The sequence below is a fragment of the Neovison vison genome, chromosome 11 (assembly GCF_020171115.1).
Source record: "Neovison vison isolate M4711 chromosome 11, ASM_NN_V1, whole genome shotgun sequence".
NCBI lineage: Eukaryota > Metazoa > Chordata > Mammalia > Carnivora > Mustelidae > Neogale > Neogale vison.
This window is the reverse complement of record NC_058101.1, coordinates 215,599,337-215,624,329: the sequence shown is the minus strand read 5'-3', so window position 1 is coordinate 215,624,329 and position 24,993 is coordinate 215,599,337. Positions and strand designations below refer to the sequence as shown.

General features: G+C 44.4%; 2 protein-coding genes and 1 non-coding gene across 6 annotated transcripts in view; all 3 read right to left on the bottom strand.

Annotated features, from left to right (window-relative positions):
• LOC122890426 overlaps positions 1-24,993 on the bottom strand; it is a 543,550-nt gene that overhangs the window by 59,564 nt on the left and 458,993 nt on the right. The gene's annotated exons all lie outside the window — the stretch shown is intronic.
• Positions 8,751-8,900, bottom strand: LOC122890780. The gene has a single exon (XR_006381202.1). It is a non-coding gene; the product is annotated as a small nucleolar RNA SNORA62/SNORA6 family (small nucleolar RNA).
• On the bottom strand, positions 17,469-23,196 carry LOC122890063 (integumentary mucin C.1-like). Of its 4 annotated transcripts, XR_006381036.1 has the most exons (3): positions 21,705-21,748; positions 19,552-19,719; positions 17,469-18,065 (listed from the first exon to the last, which is right to left on the bottom strand). XR_006381036.1 is itself a non-coding variant. In XM_044225758.1 (2 exons), the coding sequence occupies exon 1, from the start codon at positions 23,178-23,180 to the stop codon at positions 22,749-22,751; it is 432 nt and encodes a 143-aa protein (XP_044081693.1). In that variant the 5' UTR covers positions 23,181-23,196; the 3' UTR covers positions 17,469-18,065; positions 22,737-22,748. The 4 variants fall into 4 exon arrangements, 3 of the variants coding, with proteins under 3 accessions (XP_044081693.1, XP_044081692.1, XP_044081695.1); XM_044225758.1 differs by lacking the exons at positions 19,552-19,719; positions 21,705-21,748 and adding an exon at positions 22,737-23,196; XM_044225757.1 differs by lacking the exons at positions 17,469-18,065; positions 19,552-19,719; positions 21,705-21,748 and adding exons at positions 21,801-21,832; positions 22,737-23,196.

Genomic DNA, 24,993 nt, shown 5'->3' with positions numbered 1-24,993 from the left:
TGTATTTCTCTTCCTTGTGATTTTCTTAGTATTTTCTTTTCTCTAACTTAATTCACCACATTATACACTGTAAAATATAGACAGCATACATAATACATTAACTGCTTATGTGATTGGTAAGTGTTCCTATAAACAGTAGGCTGGAAGTATATAAGTTCTGGGGGACTCATCAGTTATATTGGGATTTCAACTCTATATGGGGCTGACATCCCTAATCCCCAAGCTGTTCAGGGGTCAGCTGGATATGGAAAAATCTGGAAGATAACTTTAGATACATACTAAAGAGGTATACTAAACGAACAACTAAATCTAGAGAGTTATAGCTAAGAAGAAATGATATAAACTGGATTTAAAACAAAAACAAAAACAAAACAAAAACCAATTCAACTAAGCCAAAGACAGTAGAAGAAAAGAGTAAAGAGGATGGGCTAGAAATACAGAGAACCAATAGCAAGACAGATTTAAAACAAATCATATCAATAATCATAACCAAAAATGGTCTCTTTAAAGAGGCAAAGACTACCATATTTACAAAAAAGAAACACAATTTTATCTGCATGAAGTAATCCATGTCAAATATCAAAAGCTTCTGCACAAGAAAGGAAACAGTCAACAAAACAAAGGCAACCCACAGAATGGGAGAAGATATTTGCAAATGACTATACGGACAAAAGGCTGATGTCCAGGATCTATAAAGAACTTCTCAAACTCAATACACACAAAACATATAATCATGTCAAAAAATGGGCAGAACACATGAAAAGACACTTCTCCAATGAAGACATACAAATGGCTATCAGACTCATGAAAAAATGTTCATCATCAGGGAGATTCCAATTAAAACCACATTGAGATACTACCTTACACCAGTTACAATGGCCAAAATTAGCAAGTCAGGAAACAACGTGAGTTGGAGAGGATGTGGAGAAAGGGGAACCCTCTTACACTGTTGGACGGAATGCAAGTTGGTGCAGCCAATTTGGAGAACAGTGTGGAGATTCCTCAAGAAATTAAAAACAGAACTTCCCTGTAGCCCTGCAATTGCACTACTGAGTATTTACCTCAAAGATACAGATGTCGTGAAAAGAAGGGCCATCTCTACCCCAATGTTAATAGCTGCAATGGCCATGGTCGCCAAACTGGAAAGAAACAAGATGCCCTTCAATGGATGAATGGATGAGGAAGATGTGGTCCATACATACTATGGAGTATTTTACCTCCTTCAGAAAGGACGAATACCCAACATTTGTATCAACATGAAAGAGAAGAGATTATGCTGAGTGAAATAAGTCAAGCAGAGAGAGTCAATTATCATATGGTTTCACTTATTAGTGGAGCATAACAAGTAAGATGGAGGACATGGGGGAGATGGAGAGGAGAAGGGAGTTGAGGGAAATTGGAGGGGGAGATGAACTGTGAGACACTATGGACTCTGAAAAGCAATCTGAGGGTTTTGAAGGGGTGGGGTGGTGGGAGGTTGGGGGAGCCTGGTGGTGGGTATTATGGAGGGCAGGTATTGCATGGAGCACTGGGTGTGGTGCATAAACATTGAAATCTGTTACACTGAAAAGAAATTAAATAGAAACAAACAAAATTTTAAAGAGGGGCTATACAAAGAGTAAAATTAAAAACTAAAGAGAGGAAGTAAATGAATATTGGCAGTATATCTAAGTCATTTGCCAAGTGCTTTTTTTTAAAAAAAAATTATTTATTTATTTGATAGACAAGGATCACAGGTAGGCAGAGAGGCAGAGAGAGAGAGAGTGGGGGGAATCAGGCTCCCCGCCGAGCAGGGAGCCTGATGTGGGGACTCGATCCCAGGACCCTGAGATCATAACCTGAGCTGAAGGCAGAGGCTCAACCCACTGAGCCACCCAGGCGCCCCCAAGTGCTTTTTTTTAAGTTTTTCTTTCTTAAGATTTTAATTATTCATTTGACATATGGAGTAGGAAGAGAGGCAGGCAGAGAGAGAGAGAAAGGGAGGGAAGCAGGCCCCCTGCTGAGCAGAGAGCCCGATGCAGAACTCGATCCCAGGACCCTGAGATCATGACCTGAGCCGAAGGCAGCGGCTCAACCCACTGAGCCATCCAGGTGCCCCCTCCAAGTGCCTTTTAAAATTTTTAATAGACATACCCTATTTGCAGAAAAAAAAACTGACCAATATAGGATATTATTTTTAAAAGGAAACATATTAAAACTCGAGATTGGGAGAATGGATTACACTTTAAAATTATACCTAAGAGTACAAATGCTGTAGCACATTAGGACCTTGCCTCTGAAGATTTAACAATGTGTCAGAGGCACAATCCTTGGCCATGTGGGCTTCCAATTTAAATCTGGGGTAAAAAATAATGTAAAAAGGAAATTCCACCACAAAATGAAATACACATACTTCTTCAGTGACCACAGAAAAAAAGGAATCAAGAGGTTTCCCAAAAGAGTTTACAAGAGCTAGGTCTTACATCTAAAAGTGGCTTTTACCAAGCAAAACTAAGAAGTGGAAAGTCTTCAGGAAACACAGGGACATGAGAGAACATGCTGAGGAACACAAGTTTAACCCGAAGGCGCATGGTAAGAAGTGGCAAAGATGAGCTGGTAGGTAGGACAGAGCCAGACCGTGAACAGGCCTCACAGGTCATTCAAGGAAAAAAGGCAATACCTCCTCAGGCAATCAGGCAGCCATCAGGCAGCAACCAAGAATTCTAGGCAGACAAGCTACATGAGCTCTATGTTTCCTACAGAGATCACTGGACACCTGGCTGAGCAAAGCTACTCCAAGAGTCCAGGTGTAGGTCTGTACTGTAGAGATTTGCAACTAATGAAGTTCACACTGAACTGAAAAATTAAAGAATGAGGACTTAAATTAAGGTGGTAGTGACAGGAATACAGGAGGAATCAAACAACAGAATTTGGCATCAGACTGCTACAGTGGGTGTCTAATGATGCGTACAGACTGGTGGTTGTAGTGATGGTATTACCCTTTTCAGGAAAAAACCTTATTAAAAACAATACAAACGTGAAGTTGGAAAAGATCTGAGTCAAGTGCAATAGTACAATATAGACCCAGCTGGAAATGTAAACTCTAAGGCTCATTTTGTTACCTGCCAAATGGAGCGAAGTATCACACCCTTAAAAGGATTAAATGAGACAATCCATGAAATAGGCTTAATATAGTGCCTATTTATTAAATGCAGGTTAAGTGGTGGCCCTTATCAGCATTCGTATTAGGGCGAGTGTAGGTTACAGATGAAGACTTGATAAGGTGTCCCACTCTTCTTCCTGTTACCCAACGAAGCTCCTTCTCGGTCTGTTGTTCCGATTACTCCCTCAATAATGGACATTCAATAAACACTAAGCATGAAAAAGTGCAAATGTACACCTGTTTTAACAAAACCAAACGTTACCTTGGGGCATCACACAGTATTAACTATTTCAGTAATACACTTTCCAAAAAAAAAGAAAGAAAGAAAGAAAGAAAGAAAAAGAAGAAGCAAAGCACTGAGTCTTTCTTTTAATTAAACAGCAAAGACTATGACAACCCGTAGGGCTGTAGTACACGATTATGTAGGGAGTACACCTTCCACACTAGGTATTTTGACAGAAAACTCTTATCTTAAAGATCTGTAAATAGAAGGATTACTGCGTCTAGTCATCTGGTCAGTCTGTGATGAGTTTAAGTTCTTAGACTGGGAAAGAGAAGACAAATATATTTAAGTCCATAAATGAAGGATTATTAGTGAAGGATTTCAACATATAAAGCTTAATTATAACTTAAATAAGGAGATTTCCACTGTACATACTTTTTTTAAAAGATTTTATTTATTTGAGAGAGAGAGAGAGCACAAGCAGGCAGGGTGGCAGGCAAAGGGAGAGAGAGAAGAAGGCTCCCCGCCTAACAAGTAGCCCGATGAGGGACTTAATCCTAGCACCCTGGGATCATGACCTGAGAAAAGGCATCCGCTTAACCGACTGACCCACCCGGCATCCCCAACTACACATACTCTTGCCAACAAGTTTTAACAGAGAAAACCTTCCTATTCAGAGATTTGGAAATGTATAAGTAGCTACTGACATATCCTGGGGGTGAAGGAGTGAGACATTACCAATCAATTATTTTCAATAAACTTTAGACAAGTACTTTGGCATCAAGATATTTCATAATTGCATTAGAAACTGCCAAAACTGACATAAATCACAGCATAACTGGAGGAACCAAGAAATCAATCAGTTCCATGAATTTCAGCGAACTTCAATTAACTGCAACCCAGGGTTTAAAATCCCAATCTGCATATGTGTCTACACATACAAAATATCCTTCAATGTGATATTTTTAAAGCTTTTATCCACAAAGTTATTATTTACAAAAGCTCAGCAAGAACAGTGAGTGATCATATAGATCTTTTAGAATCTGCTGTACTGGAACTTCTTGTAAGGAATTTCTAGGTTGAACTTGTTATAGCCTCTCCAGGACAGAAGCCAAGCCATGTACTTGCCATCAGACATGCCTGCAATACCTGTCGATTTGGGTGAATTCCTCTTCTTGAGGTCCCCAAGGGTATCCCGAGGTTCCAGCACCTGCCAGGAAGTGACATTCTTTACTCACCTGGTGAGGCTGCTTGGAACACTGTAAGCCAGGTATTGGGCCAAGAGTTCCAAGGGGCTTTATGGCTCCAGGTTTCAAAAGGGCAACCTTAGTTCCTTAAAGCTGTCTGGTCATATCTGAGTTGTTCTTTTTGTCTTTCTCAGATAGGGCATTCCAGTCAAAGCCTTGGTAAAATAACCCATGTTTCCCATGGTTCTATTACAAGGAGAACAGATTCTTATTGAACTTATTCAAATGACTGATTGCCATGGAGGAAAATACTTACTGAGACCTTTTGAGTTTTAGAGGGTTCAGATAGAGAGAAAAGGTGAATGTTTTATTTACAAATAAATATTTTTACATTGCTGTAAGTCAAGGACCTCTTAAGAAAAAAGTTTCCTTAGTCTGGAAGAGCAAACCTTAGAGTACCAGCAATGGTTAAAAGGACAACTCCAACAGAGGAGCAGAAGCCATATTTTCCCGCCAGGAAGGAGGGGTTAAGCAGTCCATGTCAGGCCAAAGAAGAAAGGGAATTTCCCTGAAACAAAGGGAGCTTTGGCAGCTGCCTGGTAATATTCCTCAACGTCTCCATCTCGAATTAGACTAACCACAGTTGGCTCCAGTTATAGCCATTAACACAGAAATGAGTAAGGGAGAAGCCCCCACATCTATGAGGAGAAACAGAGAGAGGGAAAATCAGAGTCCCCTTTCCTAGTGGTGACCTAGCAACCTGGGTTTACTAGAAGGCTTATTTACGTAATTATCACCCAATATGTCAGGAGGGAGTTGACTAGCTCACTCGTTCAGGCAAACACATTCTGCAAAACGCCCTTAGGTCGGGGTCCTGGTGTAGAGCAATGATGGCTTAGGCATAAACAATGAAGGCACCCTAGGTTTATTCACCCTGTTTCCTGTACAGGAGATCTAACTGATAGATCCCACTGAGGCCATGCAGTGTTACAGGAGCTCAGTCCTCTCCTAAGTTCTGCAATCCAAATTATTTCCAGTGGGTTCAAAGAAATCCCACGGTAGAGTCCTTGGGACTGAAGAAGCCTACTGAAACCATGCTCCCAGAAAAGGAAAGAAGGTCCATTACCTAATCCCCCCTGATGCCTGGGTGGCGTCCCACACAGGATATGTCAGAGCTGCCCATATGTCAAAAGCCGCCCTCAAGAAGGCGTCCCTCAAGACCTCGCTATTGATCTCCATTCTACCTTCTCGGGAAGGCATTCCTGCCATAAAAGGCCCTGTAGGGGTGCCGGCGTCCCTCTTCTTCCCCATCGCATCCTAGGCTACAGATGGGTGCCCGGTGAATAGACTAGGATATTGTGCCATCCTATACTCTAGAAGTTGTGGGGCTGCCCTGCCATTTTTAACCCATGGGAAACAAAAAAAATGTTTGTCAAGGGGAAATTACCCAATTTCATAGCTTTAAGTAGTTTGGAGAAGACACTGACGTGAAACAATAAAGACTGAAACCCATCATGGTCTATGTGACATTCCAACACATAGGGTCCTTACCGCCCACTTCCCTAGTAAACGATCCACGGTTGCGTTTTAATTCAATCGGGTACTGCTTTTGGCCATCTCCCAGTGGAGGTCCCATGGCAGGAAGTGGCTAGGCCAGGCATGTGGAGGAGATCACATTAGATCATTCAGGAAGAAACCTCACATGGGAGTCTTAAGAGTGGCAGCGGTCCTTCCTGGTGACTTAGGTGGCTGTCCCGTGCCCAAGAAAGCCATCTTTATGTAAGAACAGGAATAAAGAGACGACATCAAGTTTCTGGGTCTTATTACCATTCCGGCCAGCGTACTAACTTCCAGCCAAAAATCTGATGTTTTCTTCCCTGTGGATTAGCCACGGGCTAGAGGATTAAAGCCTGAGCAACTGGCATGCAAGTGTTCCAATAAGACCATACTCCTTGAAAAGCCCTGAAGTGAGAGTAAAGGAAGGAGCGAGAACGGACTCACCAACTTTGCACCAAAGCTCAGAGTCCACATGTAAAGACTCACAGCCCCAGTTGGACGCCAAATGATGAACTTCTAGAACATAGGTGAGGTTTGGTGGGGTGAGGTCTGGAGCTCAGTACCAAGAAAGGATTCTTGAGGCCTCTCTGGTGAAAAATGGTGATTTATTAAAGTATGGTGACAGGACCTGTGGGCAGGAAAAGATGCTGCCCTGGGGTTCTCAGGAGTGGTCTATTATATACTTGTAAGATGGCAAAGGGATTAGGGATGGTGTCAGTCTCTAAGGAATTTTGGAAGCAAGGTTTATAGGACCTTGAGGGGCCAGCTATTTTTGGGGGGAAAGGTTATTCACTACTAGTAGTAAAACCTTTTTGTGAGACCCTTTACATGTCTATCAGTAGGCCATATGCTTGGGAATGATCGTCAACACTATCTGGGAGGTTTAGAGATAAAGTTTCCAAAGAATTGTTAAAGTGCTCACAGGGTCCTGGTGAGGGGTAGGGGGTCTAAATTTCTTAAAATTGATTTCAACAAAGGACACCTGGGTGGCTCAGTTAATTAAGCTTGAGCTCAGGTTGTCATCTCAGAGTCCTGGAATCAAATTCCACATCCAGCTCTTTGATTACCAGGGAGCCTGCTTCTCATTTCTGCCTGGTCGGCCTCCTCTGCCTGCCCCTCCCCCTGGATTGTGCATGTGCCCACAGGGGCTCTCTGGCTTGAGAGCACATCTGCTCGAGCTCTTGCTCCTGCTCTTGCTCTCTGACAAAAAAATAAATAGAATCTTTAAAAATAATCATTTTGCCTGCTTTTTACTTTCTCAATGTGGTTAATGAAGCTTGAAGTTTCATGTGGCCTGCAATGTATATACTTACATTGGGCAACACTGTGGAGTCAGAACATCAAACAGGACATTTGTCATACCAAGAGCAAAAAAAAAAAACAGCTTTAAATTTACATACACAACACGTTTTAGAGGATAAATATACTCTCCAATCTCAGCTAAGCGCTATTTAAATGCTAACTTGGTGTAACAAATATAAACAAAACTTTACAATCTCAATGTAACTGTTATTTAAATTTCAACATTCCAGAATTAGATTTTTGGAACTTATTATGAATACAGTTTTTCAAACGACAAAAGTGATACCAGCTCATCTAAACTATCGACGTTATAGAGAAGTATACACACACTCACAAAAGAATCCAAAAGAATCCACCATGCTACTGCTCAGAATATTTTGATCACTCATTACTTCCAGGTAAATGTATTAAGTGATATGAAATATTAAAGTGGGATCATACTTTTATCACTTTGAAACTTGTTTTATTCTAATACTGTGAACACTTCCTTTTATTAGATATTCTTTCTAAAACTTCACATTTTACTTTGAAATAATTACAGATTCACAGGGTGTTGCAAAAACAGTATGAAGTCCCATATAATTTCCACCCCATTTCCCAGACAGGGTTGCATCCTCTGGATTACAGGACATCAAAACCAGGAAACTGACATCGGGACGCATGTGTACCATTTTAGGTCACCTACTCACAAGTGTCGATTCAGGTAACAACCACCACAATCAAGATCAGATTTCATCAACACAAAAACATTCCCTCTCAGTACCCCTTTCCAGTCACAACCGGAACTGAATTCACTTAAGCAACTGAATTCAGCTCCCGTCATGATCCCAGAGTTCTGGGATCAAATCCCACATGGGGCTTCCCGCTTAGCAGGGAGCCTGCTTCTACCTCTGCCTGCTGCTCTCTCTGCTTGTGCTTTCTCATTCTCCCCCACCTCCTCCAACAAATAAAATCATTTTAATTAATTAATTAATTAATTAACCTCATCAGCCCTAACCCTTTGGTGACTGCTAATCTAACTTTGTGATAACAAAAACGTGAATGGCTGCCTACAGTGTGTCACCTGTACAGATTGGCTTTTTCCACTCAACATCATGCCCTTGAAATCCACACTAGTTGCTGCATGCATCCAGAGTTTGTTCCTTCTTAATTGCTGAGAAGTATTCCATCTGGTATGGATGTGCCACTCATGTACTGAAGGACATTTGGGTTATTTCCAGTTTTACCATACGAAAAGTAAAGCTGACATTATTAAGACCTGCAAAATATTTGTAACTATTACACAGTTTTGCATCAATTCCCTGACCTCTATGTAGACTGTTTTGTTTGTTTGTTTTTAACTTGCAGCAAGAATTACTATCAAACTCCACTTTTTGGGCCACAGACCCTTGTGGTCTTAGCAAAAGACCTGCTCCTCATGAAGCATACTACCAACATTTAATGAGTGCATTGGCCAGGCAGCTATTTTTTGTTGTAATAATGATGTAACAAATGAATTTACACAGAAAATGTATATGCAGAGAACACTAATTCCTAGTGCAAATGCTGGGTCACAAGCTAAAAATATTTTTAAAGGAATTGCTACCAACTGGCCTTCAGAAAATCAAAGCAGCTTATCTTAGCCACCAAGGCTGTTACAATGTCCACTTCTTACAAGATGCACTAAGATTTTTGTAGTCTTTAAAATCTGACTTGCCAACAATATTGTTTTGTATTGAAGTAATAGAAGTTATATATTTCTCATGTTTCTGGACTTGATTTGTCATTCTTTAACTATCTATTCATATTCTTTGGCCAACATTCTATTGAAAAGTTAGTTCACTAACCTATCAAACTTGGCTCTAACATACGTTACAAAGAAATAGCCTTTAAAACTACATGGATCTGAAATCCAACACACATATTAATAGCCCAAGACAATATCTGACTTTCCAATGTGGACGATAGAAATTTAGTGGATATGGTTCCCCAATTGATTAAGTGCTCTTGTACTACACACAATGTCTTTATTAAGAAATCGCCCTAATTCCAGCTCTAAGTGAAAAAAAGGAATGTAGGGATGCCTTGGTGGCTCAGGCACTTAAGCAACTGAATTCAGCTCCCGTCATGATCCCAGGGTCCTGTGATCAAAACCCCCATGGGGCTTCCCACTTAGCAGGGAGCCTGCTTCTGCCTCTGCCTCCTGCTCTCCTTGCTTGTGCTTCCTCATTCTCCCCCACCTCCCCCGAAAAATAAAATCATTTTAATTAATTAATAAATTAATTAAAACGTGAATGGATATCACGTCTCTTAAATTCCCTGTGAAATACCAAAACATCAATTTTCTGTAACATCAAAACTATCTCCAGTTTCATTAAGAAACATGGCTGGCCTCTCTTTCGCATTTAAGGTCATCTAACCAATAGTTCCCAATAGTTCTCTTTAGACCAGCACTAGCAGCACTAACATCACCTAGTAACTTCTAATAAATAAATGCAAATTCACAGGCCCCACCCAGACCTACTTCATAAAAAAAAAAAAAAAAAAAAAAACCCGGAAGGTGGTGGGTAGAGCCAGAAATCAAGCAATGTGTTTCAACAAGCATTCCAGCAGATTCCGATACACAGGAAAGTTGGAGCACCACAACATTAAACAAATTTAGTAGAAAGACATTAAATCTGGATTGCCTTCCATACTTTTTCTCTTCATGAAAGACTTTGGCAAAGTTAATCACGCCACAGATACTAAGAATCCAGAGACATATTTTCATTCTCCCCCAAAGCAAAACAAAATAAAACGAAACAGAAAGAAAACTGGAAACTGGAGGTTAGCTTTATTTCCTACAAAAAGGAATCCCTAAAAATATGAAGTGATCACAAAAAATTTCCTTAGAGAAGAAAAACCCAAAATGAACCACAGAGAACCAACAGGTCAGAACTTATGTCTTTCAAACCAGAGACTCAATTAGTTTTGTATCATACACTGCCTGATACCCCCAATCCTACACGGAACTACAACCTATAGCACTTTCAAAATTCAATGAACTAGCATATTAAACAGCACCTCGAAAACTATAATTAAGTGATATTCGACAACTTTTACTTCTAGAAAAGAATGAACAGTGTATAAACCTTCTACCGTACATAGGAAATCTCATCTCTTCTCAGAAAGCAGTAATCAGGTTTATTTTCTCCCTGACTAACCACCAAGTACTCGATAGATTTGAAGATCCAATACTGACTGATAATACTGGCATTCTACATCCCTTTTAATTACCTGTTCCCCGCAAAAGCAACTTCATCTTAAAATGTATTGCAAATGCTCTTAATATGAAGTTTTAAGTAAGATTTTTTTTAACATATCCCTTCTACCAGTTTCTTCTCTCAACCAAAGGATTATTTAAATAGTTTTTCTAAACTGAGAAAGGGAGGGAAAGGAGAGCATGATCTAATCCTGTTGAAAAATTAAAAATTCCCTTGTTTACCTTATGATTTCCACTATTCCTGATTTCTGACTAACACTGCAGTTTTCTTGCAGTGTCTTTACTGACAATTCTTCTTGGACACAACAGTCAATCACTGCATAGAACTGAAATTAAAGCTCAATACGTGGAGTGAATGGTCAAGACTTCCATTTAATAGAATTAATCCACAGTCCTCAACAGAATATACTCTGTGTACAACTTCCAACTTATAGGTATATGAGCACAAGACAACTTACACGATGGACAGCATAACCACTCCATTGATACCCAACATGTTCTGTTCCCATGCTTAAACTGCCTTTAGACACCAGGTCACGTGCACACCCATCTAGTTCCTCAAAACCGATTTTGCGCGTGATGGATCTGCACTTCCTCAGCAGACTTTTAAGACTTTCTTGGCCACGTAAATAACCAAATGGACACCCAAAAAGGATTAGGAATCATCTAGTTGTTGCTCAGGTCAATGTGCTCATGCTCTGAAGCTCCACACCGTTCCAGGAAGCTCTTTCAAGGCACTGCCTACAGCATCCAAGACTCAAGTTCTGGGTTTAATTTCCAGCCCCTGGTGAGATAAACAAAATGAGAAAAACAGGTATATTACTTTTAAGGACACACTTCATAAAGACAACTTTCCCCTATCCTAGTATCATTACAGACACAGGATTCAAGCCCTAGTATGAAAGCTTATTTATTATATAAAACTTTCAAATGGATGGAACAGTTTGAGGCGGGTTCCAACTAAAACTCACCTTCATCTATTCTATACACTTTTCCTGAAGCCCTGTCACTGCCAGGCACTGTACTACACAGTTTAGAAAAATAAAGATGTGAAAAGAGAGGTCCTGCCCTCAGGGGGCACCTGTGTGGCTCAAATCAGTTAAGGGTCAGATGCTCAGGATCTCAGGGACATCAGATGGAGCCTCATGCGGGGCTCAGAGTCTGCATGAAAACTGCTTAAAACTTTCTCTCTCTCTGTCCCCACCCTCCCTCCCTCTCTCAAAATCATTAGGTTGTTTTGTTTTGTTTTTAAAAGGTCCTACCCTCAAAAATGGTAAAATGTAATAGGTGATCCAATAAAACTTCTGTTCAAGTGTTAAATGAATTGTACATGATTTGGAGGGTGAGGCAAACCAATAAAAATACAATTGGAGTGTTGCAAAGATGAGCTACACCTCACTGGAGTGATGAAAAGGCTTCCTGAGACATCTAGGAGTCCAAATGGTAGTGAGGCAGGACAAAGAAGCAAGGGAAAGCATTTCAGAGAAAATCCAGAGGAAGAGAAGGTGTGAAGGTATGGAAATGAGGTCCCATGGTCCCAGCCCAAGACACAAGCAGTTGGAAGTAAACACAGACCCCTATATGTGGAGGGCACATGGGTATTGGTGGCAGTCTGCTTGAAGAAATCGTAAAGGAACACAAAAGAACTGAATCAGGAGCCCCTCGTGATGCATGGCATTTGAACATTATTTCAAAGGCAATGAGAGGGGCACCTGGGTGGATCAGTGGCTTAAAACCTCTGCCTTTGGTTCAGGGCATGATCCCAGGGACCTGGGATCCAGCCCCACATCTGGTTCTCTGCTTGGCAGGGAGCCTGCTTCCTCCTCTATCTCTCTCTGCCTGCCTGTCTACTTGTGATCTCTGTCAAATAAATAAGTAAAATCTTTTAAAAAAAGAAAATAAAAAGGCAATGAAAACTGCCACGTAATTTAATTTAATTTGACCAAGCAGAGAGAGTTGGATTTGCTTGCCTTGGGCCTGGACGCATAAGGCTGGTGATGGTTATTATACAGTAAATGGTAGTTACCAGCCTGTGGGGTGAAGTGGAAAGTTGTGGATGACCTCTGAAGTGAACTAAGAGCTGAAAAAGGATGGAGGAGGGAACAAACAACTAACTTGTATCGGCCTGCCCAACAAACGACCTCCAAGAATCATAAATCCCAGATTCAGTAAGGCCTTTCCCAATGTACCCACAGAGACTAACTATCTCTCCCATGGACTCATTTATTCCATGGGTGTGCCTCCCACCACTTGCAGCCCTGGAATAAATCCCACTTAGTCGTGGTGAATAATCCTTTTAATGTACTTTTGAATCCTATTGGCTAGTATTTTGGTGAGAATTTTTGTGTCTGTGTTCTTCAAGGATATTGGTCTATAGCTCTCTTTTTTGATGGGATCCTTGTCGGGTTTTGGGATCAAGGTGATGCTGGCCTCATAAAATGAGTTTGGGAGTTTTCCTTCCATTTCTATTTTTTTGGAACAGTTTCAGGAGAATAGGAATTAGTTCTTTAAATGTTTGGTAGAATTCCCCCGGGAAGCCGTCTGGCCCTGGGCTTTTGTTTGTTTGGAGATTTTTAATGACTGTTTCAATCTCTTTACTGGTTATGGGTCTGTTCAGGCTTTCTATTTCTTCCTGGTTCAATTTTGGTAGTTTATATCTTTCTAGGAATGCATCCATTTCTTCCAGATTGTCAAATTTGTTGGCGTAGAGTTGCTCATAGTATGTTCTTATAATAGTTTGTATTTCTTTGGTGTTAGTTGTGATCTCTCCTCTTTCATTCATGATTTTATTTATTTGGGTCCTTTCTCTTTTCTTTTTGATAAGTCTGGCCAGGGGTTTATCAATTTTATTAAATCTTTCAAAGAACCAGCTCCTAGTTTGATTGATTTGTTCTATTGTTTTTTTGGTTTCTATTTCATTGATTTCTGCTCTGATCTTTATGATTTCTCTTCTCCTGATGGGCTTAGGGTTTCTTTCTTGTTCTTTCTCCAGCTCCTTTAGGTGTAGGGTTAGTTTGTGTACCTGAGACTTTCTTGTTTCTTGAGAAAAGCTTGTACCACTATATATTTTCCTCTCAGGACTGCCTTTGTTGTGTCCCACAGATTTTGAACCATTGTATTTTCATTATCATTTGTTTCCATGATTTTTTTCAATTCTTCTTTAATTTCCCAGTTGACCCATTCATTCTTTGGAAGGATGTTGTTTAGTCTCCATGTATTTGGGTTCTTTCCAAACTTCCTCTTGTGGTTGAGTTCTAGCTTCAGAGCATTGTGGTCTGAAAATATGCAGGGAATGATCCCAATCTTTTGATACCGGTTGAGTCCTGATTTAGGACCGAGGATGTGAACTAGTCTGGAGAATGTTCCATGTGCACTAGAGAAGAATGTATATTCTGTTGCTTTGGGATGAAATGTTCTGAATATATCTGTGATGTCCATCTCATCCAGTGTAGCATTTAAGGCCTTTATTTCCCTGTTGATCTTTTGCTTGGATGACCTGTCCATTTCAGTGAGGGGAGTGTTAAAGTCCCCTACTATTATTGTATTATTGTTGATGTGTTTCTTTGATTTTGTTATTAATTGGTTTATATAGTTGGCTGCTCCCACGTTGGGGGCATCGATATTTAAAATTGTTAGATCTTCTTGTTGGACAGACCCTTTGAGTATGATATAGTATCCTTCCTCATCTCTTATTATAGTCTTTGGCTTAAAATCTAATTGATCTGATATAAGGATTGCCACTCCTGCTTTTTTGTGATGTCCATTAGCATGGTAAATTCTTTTCCACCCCCTCACTTTAAGTCTGGAGGTGTTTTCGGGTTTAAAATGAGTTGCTTGGAGGCAACATATAGATGGGTTTTGTTTTTTTATCCATTCTGATACCCTGTGTCTTTTGATTGGGGCATTTAGCCTGTTAACATTCAGGGTAACTATTGAGAGATATGATTTTAGTGCCATTGTATTGCCTGTAAGGTGATTGTTACTGTATATTGTCTCTGTTCCTTTCTGATCTACCACTTGTAGGCTCTCTCTTTGCTTAGAGGACCCCTTTCAGCATTTCCTGTAAACTGGTTTGGTGTTTGCAAATTCTTTCAGTTTTTGTTTGTCCTGGAAGCTTTTAATCTCTCCTTCTATTTTCAATGATAGCCTTGCTGGATATAGTATTCTTGGCTGCATGTTTTTCTCGTTTAGTGCTCTGAAAATATCATGCCAGCTCTTTCTGGCCTGCCAGGTCTCTGTGGATAAGCCAGCTGCCAATCTAATACTTTTACCATTGTATGTTACAGACTTCTTTTCCCGGGCTGCTTTCAGGATTTTCTCTTTGTCACTAAGGCTTGTAAATTTTACTATTAGGTGACGGGGTGTGGTCCTATTCTTATTGATTTTGAGGGGCTTTCTCTGAACCTCCTGAATTTTGATGCTCGTTCCCTTTGCCATATTGGGGAAATTCTCCCCAATAATTCTCTCCAGTATACCTTCTGCTCCCCTCTCTCTTTCTTCTTCTTCTGGAATCCCAATAATTCTAATGTTGTTTCGTCTTATGGTGTCACTTATCTCTCAAATTCTCCCCTCATGGTCCAGTAGCTGTTTGTCCCTCTTTTGCTCAGCTTCTTTATTCTCTGTCATTTGGTCTTCAAGATCGTTAATTCTTTATTCTACCTCATTTATCCTAGCAGTGAGAGCCTCCATTTTTGATTGAACCTCATTAATAGCTTTTTTGATTTCAACTTGGTTAGATATTAGTTCTTTTATTTCTCCAGAAAGGGCTTTTATATCTCTGGAGAGGGTTTCTCTAATATCTTCCATGCCTTTTTCAAGCCCGGCTAGAACCTGGAGAATTGTCATTTTGAACTCTAGATCTGACATATTACCAATGTCTGTATTGATTTATTAATGTTTCATTAAGAAACATGGCTGGCCTCTCTTTCGCATTTAAGGTCATCTAACCAATAGTTCCCAATAGCGCTCTTTAGACCAGCACTAGCAGCACTAACATCACCTAGTAACTTCTAATAAATAAATGCAAATTCACAGGCCCCACCCAGACCTACTTCATAAAAAAAAAAAAAAAAAAACCCAGAAGGTGGTGGGTAGAGCCAGAAATCAAGCAATGTGTTTCAACAAGCATTCCAGCAGATTCCAATACACAGGAAATTTGGAGCACCACAACATTAAACAAATTTAGTAGAAAGACATTAAATCTGGATTGCCTTCCATACTTTTTCTCTTCATGAAAGACTTTGGCAAAGTTAATCACGCCACAGATACTAAGAATCCAGAAACATATTTTCATTCTCCCCCAAAGCAAAACAAAATAAAACGAAACAAAAAGAAAACTGGAAACTGGAGGTTAGCTTTATTTCCTACAAAAAGGAATCCCTAAAACTATGAAGTGATCACAAACAATTTCCTTAAAGAAGAAAAACCCAAAATGAAACACAGAAAACCAACAGGTCAGAACTTATGTCTTTCAAACCAGAGACTCAATTAGTTTTGTATCATACACTGCCTGATACCCTCATTCCTACACAGAACTACAACCTATAGCACTTTCAAAATTCAATGAACTAGCATATTAAACAGCACCTAGAAAACTATAATTACGCAAATATTTGTGGTCCAGGGAACAAACAAATAAATTGGTCAAATAAAAGTAATTCTGCATGGGCAGAATAAAAATGACCTTTATGTTGTTTTGTCCCCTAATTTCTTCTAAGCATGTATTACCACCTTCACATCCAAAAGAAAGGAGAATCAGGAATATACGGAATGATACAGGAAAATACCTTACAAATACATCAGTTATTTTTTAAATTTTACCAATGCGCTGATAATCTCTCTCCTTTATGGGATCAAAATTCAAAAGAGGCTTTGGTAGAACCAGATAAACTGAGTTCCAACCTTCATGCTTATTAAAGTTTGAAACTCAAAGTGAACACATTACACTATTAACATTACGCTATTAACACAGTTATAAGCAGGTGTTATTATGGTAGCTATCTCCTATCCACCTGGGTAAGTGCCCCATTTCCCTCCAAGTAAGAACTTCTGAGCAGGGAGCCCAATGTGGGGCTCAATCCCAGGACCTCAGGATCCTGACCTGAGCCAAAGGCAGATGCTTAACCAACTGAGCAACGCAGGCACCCCAAGACCACAGAATGGTTTGTTTTTGGTTTTTCGGTTTTTTTAAAGATTTTATTTATTTATCTGACAGAGAGAGATCACAAGTAGGCAGAGAGGCAGGCAGAGACAGAGGAAGAAGCAGTCTCCCGCTGAGCAGAGAGCCCGATCTGGGGCTCGATCCGAGGACCCTGAGATCATGACCTGAGCCAAAGGCAGAGGCTTAACCCGCTGAGCCACCCAGATACCCCAGAACGGTTTGGTTTTGACTGAAGTTCGTTTTAAGCTGAATTTTTATTTCTTGAAACCTGGAATATTCTGGCAGACTTATGATATTCGACAACTTTTACTTCTAGAAAAGAATGAACAGTGTATAAACCTTCTACCGTACATAGGAAATCTCATCTCTTCTCAGAAAGCAGTCATCAGGTTTATTTTCTCCCTGACTAACCACCAAGTACTCGATAGATTTTAAGATCCAATACTGGCTGATAATACTGGCATTCTACATCCCTTTTAATTACCTGTTCCCCGCAAAAGCAACTTCATCTTAAAATGTATTGCGAATGCTCTTAATATGAAGTTTTAAGTAAGATTTTTTTTAACATATCCCTCTACCAGTTTCTTCTCTCAACCAAAGGATCATTTAAATAGTTTTTCTAAACTGAGAAAGGGAGGGAAAGGAGAGCATGATCTAATCCTGTTGAAAAATTAAAAATTCCCTTGTTTACCTTATGATTTCCACTATTCCTGATTTCTGACTAACACTGCAGTTTTCTTGCAGTGTCTTTACTGACAATTCTTCTTTGACACGACAGTCAATCACTGCATAGAACTGAAATTAAAGCTCAATACGTGGAGTGAATGGTTAAGACTTCCATTTAACAGAATTAATCCACAGTCCTCAACAGAATATACTCTGTGTACAACTTCCAACTTATAGGTATATGAGCACAAGACAACTTACATGATGGACAGCATAACCCCTCCATCGATACCCAACATGTTCTGTTCCCATTCTTAAACTGCCTTTAGACACCAGGTCACGTGCACACCCATCTAGTTCCTCAAAACTGATTTTGCGCATGATGGATCTGCACTTCCTCAGCAGACTTCTAAGACTTTCTTGGCCACATAAATAACCAAATGGACACCCAAAAAGGATTAGGAATCATCTAGTTGTTGCTCAGGTCAATGTGCTCATGCTCTGAAGCTCCACACCGTTCCAAGAAGTTCTTTCAAGGCACTGCCTACAGCATCCAAGACTCAAGTTCTGGGTTTAATTTCCAGCCCCTGGTGAGATAAACAAAATGAGAAAAACAGGTATATTACTTTTAAGGACACACTTCATAAAGACAACTTTCCCCTATCCTAGTATCATTACAGACACAGGATTCAAGCCCTAGTATGAAAGCTTATTTATTATATAAAACTTTCAAATGGATGGAACAGTTTGAGGCGGGTTCCAACTAAAACTCGTCTTCATCTATTCTATACACTTTTCCTGAAGCCCTGTCACTGCCAGGCACTGTACTACCCAGTTTAGAAAAATAAAGATGTGAAAAGAGAGGTCCTGCCCTCAGGGGGCACCTGTGTGGCTCAAATCAGTTAAGGGTCAGATGCTCAGGTTCTCAGGGACATCAGATGGAGCCTCATGTGGGGCTCAGAGTCTGCATGAAGACTGCTTAAAACTTTCTCTCTCTCTGTCCCCACCCTCCCTCCCTCTCTCAAAATCATTAGGTTGTTTTGTTTTGTTTTTAAAAGGTCCTACCCTCAAAAATGGTAAAAAGTAATAGGTGATCCAATAAAACTTCTGTTCAAGTGTTAAATGAATTGTACATGATTTGGAGGGTGAGGTAAACCAATAAAAATACAATTGGAGTGTTGCAAAGATGAGCTACACCTCACTGGAGTGATGAAAAGGCTTCCTGAGACATCTAGGAGTCCAAATGGTAGTGAGGCAGGACAAAGAAGCAAGGGAAAGCATTTCAGAGAAAATCCAGAGGAAGAGAAGGTGTGAAGGTATGGAAATGAGGTCCCATGGTCCCAGCCCAAGACACAAGCAGTTGGAAGTAAACACAGACCCCTATATGTGGAGGGCACATGGGTATTGGTGGCAGTCTGCTTGAAGAAATCGTAAAGGAACACAAAAGAACTGAATCAGGAGCCCCTCGTGATGCATGGCATTTGAACATTATTTCAAAGGCAATGAGAGGGGCACCTGGGTGGATCAGTGGCTTAAAACCTCTGCCTTTGGCTCAGGGCATGATCCCAGGGACCTGGGATCCAGCCCCACATCTGGTTCTCTGCTTGGCAGGGAGCCTGCTTCCTCCTCTATCTCTCTCTGCCTGCCTCTCTGTCTACTTGTGATCTCTGTCAAATAAATAAGTAAAATCTTTTAAAAAAAAGAAAATAAAAAGGCAATGAAAACTGCCACGTAATTTAATTTGACCAAGCAGAGAGAGTTGGATTTGCTTGCCTTGGGCCTGGACGCATAAGGCTGGTGATGGTTATTATACAGTAAATGGTAGTTACCAGCCTGTGGGGCGAAGTGGAAAGGTGTGGATGACCTCTGAAGTGAAGGAAGAGCTGAAAAAGGATGGAGGAGGGAACAAACAACTAACTTGTATGGGTCTGCCCAACAAACGACCTCCAAGAATCATAAATCCCAGATTCAGTAAGGCCTTTCCCAATGTACCCACAGAGACTAACTATCTCTCTCATGGACTCATTTATTCCATGGGTGCGCCTCCCACCACTGAAGACTTAATTGTCTCACCTTTTCAACATCCGTTTGGTTCCCTGAAAGCAGGCATATTCTATCCACTTCACCAATGACTTGAAAGAGCGGTGACTGATAGAACTCTACAACTGAGGAGGCAAAAGCTTTCTCCGTTTATGGGCTGTAGAAAAGTTCCACACACCAGGCTTGATCCTTACACTAGAGCTGAAAGAAGACACCTGTGTTCAAGGATGCAGGTAATTAAAAGGCACCAAGGAGCTATCCTATTTCTAGGATGTCTAAGGGTCTACACGCAGAGTGGAGCTCTAAAATAGTGTGAGGATGAAACAGCAGCACTGGTAAACTCACAACCACACACACAAACACGGATGACTCTCCGTAAGGCAGGCCCAGGAGTGCATCCAACTGGATGACTCCACGTACACCAAATTCACGAACATGCACAACAGCTCCCCAGCAACGGAAGTCAAGAACCATGGCAGAAGTGACCCTCACGAGGGTTATCACAGACTCTGGGGTCCTGGGTGTAAAGTCACATGGTGTGTTCCCCTTGTGAAGGTTCCTCAAGCTTTTGGCTTATGATCTCTGCACTTCTCTGTATATATGCTGCGGTTCAAAAAGTTTACTTAAAGGGGTGCCTGGGTGGCTCTGTGGGTTAAGCATCCAACTCCTGACTCTGGCTCAGGTCATGATCTCAGGGTCCTGGGATGGAGCCCTCAGTCTGGCTCCTGGCTCAGTGCAGAGTGTACCTGACATTCTCTTTCTGTCCCTCTGCCCTCCCCTGCCCCCACAGAGACTCTCTCAAGGAAACAAGTATCTTTAAGAGAATAAATAAGCCTTAAAAACAAACAAACAAACACAAAACTCCCTTCCCTTAAAAAGAAGAAGGGAACTTCCCCATGGGGAGGAAGACAACACAACCAAAAAGGCCCAGGTGAAAGAGCCAAAGAGAAACTGAGAGCCAAAACAATACAGCATGTTTCAGTTCAGACTGCAAAGAAGACATCCAGGGATCCACTATTACCTGAAGTTCTAACGAATTGAGTTAGTGCTGACCACTTCCTCACCCAGCTGCCGTTTACCAAAATAGGTTTTTTTTTTTTTTTGTGGTGGGGGGGCATAAAGAGAGAGAGAAAGCACAAGCAGGCAGAGAAGCCAGCAGAGGTGGAGAGAGAGGCAGGCTCCCCACTGGACCCCAGGACCCCAGGATCATGACCTGAGCCGAAAGCAGTGGCTTAACCCACTGAGTCACCCAGGCGTCCCTACCAAAATTGTTTTTATTCATCTTGGAATTTCTTCAGTATTGACTGAAGCACAGGATGAACCTACGTCAGTCAAACCTCCCATCCCAGCAACTAACAGCATACACTGACAGGTTAGCTGGCCTGGCCTCAGAAAATGGCAAGCAACTAAGGAAAAGCAGACTATCCTCTACACAAAGGTCTCAATTTTACATTATCCCCAAACCAATGAGCTAAACGGCAAAGCCTACAGTAATAACCTACAGAAGTAACTACCCCTTGCTACAAAATAAAGGAGATTGTATGCTGCCCAAAAGGACTAATGTGTATCTTAACACTGTCTAGAAAGACACCCATCACCACTGCAGAAGATCATCAGAAAACAAACACACACAAACTGACAATTGAGCTTTGCAAAAAATTACACTTTCTTTATCCAACCCCAACGTTTATCTTCAAACACAAGAAAGGAACAGACATTTGCCGCTCAAGACAGGAAAAGCACAACAACCAGCATAACTGTACCTCCACCACCAAATCGCTCAGGAGAAGAAAACGTAATTCAGGACATGCAAATTAAAACCGTTCTACACATGGTCAAAAGAACATGTGTAAACTCCTCCAATCCACAGAAAAATCCCTGCTTCCTCTCTTTTTGAGCCCATCCATACCAATAACCCAATGGATACAAGTGGCAAACCAATCCAGCCCGTTAGAAATGAGACAAAAACTTGGACAAATGTCCTCCCACAAGTCATGCGGTGAAGAGGACCCCTTTGCACCCAACACGAAATACACACAACCAAAACCACACATCAACCACCTGCAAATACAAAAAAGCCATCCTCAACAAGTTGGAAAGAGGACCTCAAGGAGAGCCCTCCACACTCTCCCACACCTTAAGCAACAAAAGTCCTCCCACCAAAGCTAACCCAGATCTTCTAGTACCTGGTGGAGGTGCCTTCCCTCACAAGGCAGAGGCTGCCTATGAAGGCTTCAGGGCAGCTTCTGAAGGTGCAGATGCTCAAACCCCAAAAGCCTTTCTCTACAGCAGGTTCTCTGGTCATTCTGGCCTTCTGAGGAGTGAGAAGTGGGGGAAAGGGGCCGGAAGAGACAGGGATCCAGTTAAAAAGGAGAAGAAACAGCAAAACACAGGCACTGGTGAGCCCTTGCAACTTCCCAAGCATCCAGTGCCTCAAACTTGGCTCTGAGGCCAAACACCCACCCTTTCCAGGGACCCAAACAGGGACCGGGGAGTGCACGGGGTGCCCCCAAGGGCACCCCACAACCCAGGGCCCAGACCCTGCTACCTCTAACAGGCGGCAGAGATGGCAGCGGCCCAAGAGAGGACGTGGTGGGCGTGGGGAGCGGGCGGACTTGAGGACTGCAGTGTGGGGCTATGGGGGGGGGCGGGGGGGGTGCAGCAGAGGAGATGCTGGCTGGATCAGACGGGGCACGCAGAGGCAGCCAGAGGCCAGTGGCGGAGAGTGGGCCGGCTCCTTCCCTCTCCCCTCCCAAGCTGGCTCTCTCCCTCCCTCCTCACCAGGGTAAATCTCCCTTTCCCTGGGAGGAATGGCCATGTCGGTGGCAGCCGCGGACGGCCGCTGAGGAGCAGGCGCCAGGGCTGCTGCACCAGAGCAGCCAGGCCTGAGCAGGAGCGACCTGGCCCACTGCCGCCGCAGCCTCCCCCATCCCCAAGAATCTCCATTTTAGCATCGCGGGCCTCCCTCGGCCCTGGGGAGCCACGGAGACTTGTCGTCGCCAGCCCCTTCTTGCCACCAACCCTCCCTCCCCTTCCACCCTCTCAGCTCAGAGCAGGTACCTGGTCGGGCTCTCCTTATCGCGCAAGGACAAGGGTTGGCTGTACCCCAGCCCGCCCACCCCGAAGCCCAAAGTGGCGCCAATGGAAGGAGAAATGCCATCCAGGAATTCCTCCCAAATATGCCCCCCTCCCTTCTCCGCGCCAGTCCTCAGCCCTACCTCTGCCCTTCCTCAGTTGCTGGGCCTCCCTGGAGCTGCCGCTGCCGACTCTTCCGCAGCCCCCTCTGGCATCTGCGTTGCTGCCATCTGTGTTGCTGCCATCTGTGCCGGATATGCCGCTTGAGTCAGATGTGGCATCTGTGCCAACACCGCTTGTGCAGCCGACGCAGTCTGCGCCGACGCCGCTGTCTGCTCCACCGCTGCTACCACCGCGGACGCCGCTGCTGCCGCTGCTGGAGCCGTGGACGCCCAAGCGGTTGTCGCTTGTGCAGTCCAACTCTGCGCCAATGCCGCTTGCACCGACCACACCGTCGTCTGTGCTGCCGCCGTTTCCGCAGCCAACACCGCCTGTGCCACAGCCGACACTGCCGCCACCACCAAAGCGACCGACGCCTGCACCGCCACCACTTTCTGCCCAGAGGCCGCCTGAACCGCCGACGCCATTGTCTGCGCCACCGCCGCTTCCGCCGCCGCAACCGCCGGCGCCGCCGCCGACAAGGCCGCCGCCACCAAAGCTACCGCCATCTGCACCGCCACCGCCTTCGCCGCTGACGCCGCTGTCTGCACCTCCGCTGTTACCGCTGCCGCCGCCGACTCTGCCGCCGCCGCTACCATCAGCGCCACCACCGCCACCGCTTCGCCGCCGCCGTCTGGGCCGCCGTCGCCACTTGAATCCCCACGCCGCTTGTGCAGCCTAGGCCGCTTGCGCCCCCGACGCCCTCCCCGCTTGTCTGGCGACGCCGCCACCTGCGCCGCCGCCTCTTCTCCGGTCAACGCCCTCTGCACCGCCTCGGACACCGGTTAAGCCGCCCAGGGATGCCCCGACTGCGCCGTCCCCGCTACGGAGGCTGATGGCGCTGGCGGCGCAGACAGTGGCGGCGGCGGAAGCGGTGGCAGCGGAAGCGGTTGCGTCAGAGACGCAAGCGGCCCTGCGGCGTAAGCAGTGGCCGCAGACAGCGGCGTTGAGGGCGCCAAGCGGCGTAGGGGCAGATACCTTCAGCTGCATAAGCGGCTTCGGCTCCGAAGGTGTCCAGGGCTCAAGCGGTGGCGGCAGCGGCATAAGTGGCGGCGACGGCGGGGATAGCAGTGGCAGCGGCTTTAGCGGCGGCACAAGCGGGGTCGGTGACGGCGCAGAGGACGTCAACGGCGAAACCAGCGATGGCGCCAAGGAAGGCGTCAACGGTGCAAGCGACCTCGCCGCAGACAACGACGGCTGTGCAGACAGCCACGGCTTCAGCAGCGTCGGTAGCAGCGACAGTGCAGACAGCGGCTTCGGCGTCGCAAGCGGCGGTGCAGATGGAGGTGGTTTCAACGGAGCAAGCGGCATCGGCGGCGGCGCAGGCAGTGTTGGCTGTGGAAGGGGCGGCCACACAGATGACGGCGTCGGCAGTTCAAGCGGTATTGGCGCAGACAGCTGGACTGCACAAGCGGCGGCGGCGGCGGCGGCGTCTGCGGCGGTAGCAGCGGTGGAGCAAACGGCGGCGTCTGCGCAGACTGCTTTGGCTGCACAAGCGGTGTTGGCAACTCCAGGGGCGGCTGCGGCGCAGATGGCAGCAACGCAGGTGGCGGCGGGGGAGCGGCGGCGGGGGCTGCGCAAGCGGCGGCAGCGGGAGCCCGAGGGCCGGCAACTGAGGAAGGACAGAGGTAGGGCTGAGGACTGTCGCCCAGAAGGGAGGGGGGCCGGTTTGTGAGGACTTCGTGGATGGCATTTTCCTTCCAGTGGCGCCACTTTGGCATTTGGGAGGGGGGCATGCGGGGGTAGAGCCCACCCTTGTCCTTGTGCGATAAGGAGAGCCCGACCAGGTACCTGCTCTTAGCTGAGAGGGTGGAAGGGAAGGGAGGGCTGGGGGCTAGAGGGGGCTGGCGACGACAAGTTTCCGTGGCTACCCAGGGCGGAGGGAGGCCCGCGCTGCTAAAATGGAGATCCTGGGGCTGGGGGAGGCTGCGGCAGCAGGGGGCGCCGTCGCTCCCGCTGGAGGCTGGCGGCTCTGAGTGCAGCAGCCCTGGCAGCTCCTCCTCAGCGGCCCTCCGCCGCTGCCACCGCCATTACCATTCCTCCCAGGCAAAAGGAGATTTACCCAGGTAGGGAGAAAGGGAGGGAGCCAGCCTGGGAGGGGAGAGGGAAGGAATTGGCCCATTTCCCGCCACAGGCCTCTGGCTGCCTCTACATGCTCCCTCCAGATCCGGCCAGCGTCTCCCCTGCCGGCCCCCTCCCCAGCACCACGCTGCAGTCCACAAGTCGGCCGCTCCCCATGAC

Coding starts and splice junctions, on each gene's coding strand:
- LOC122890063 (XM_044225758.1), bottom strand. CDS start 23,180: ATGGCGTCGGCGGTTCAGGCGGCCTCTGGGCAGAAAGTGGTGGCGGTG.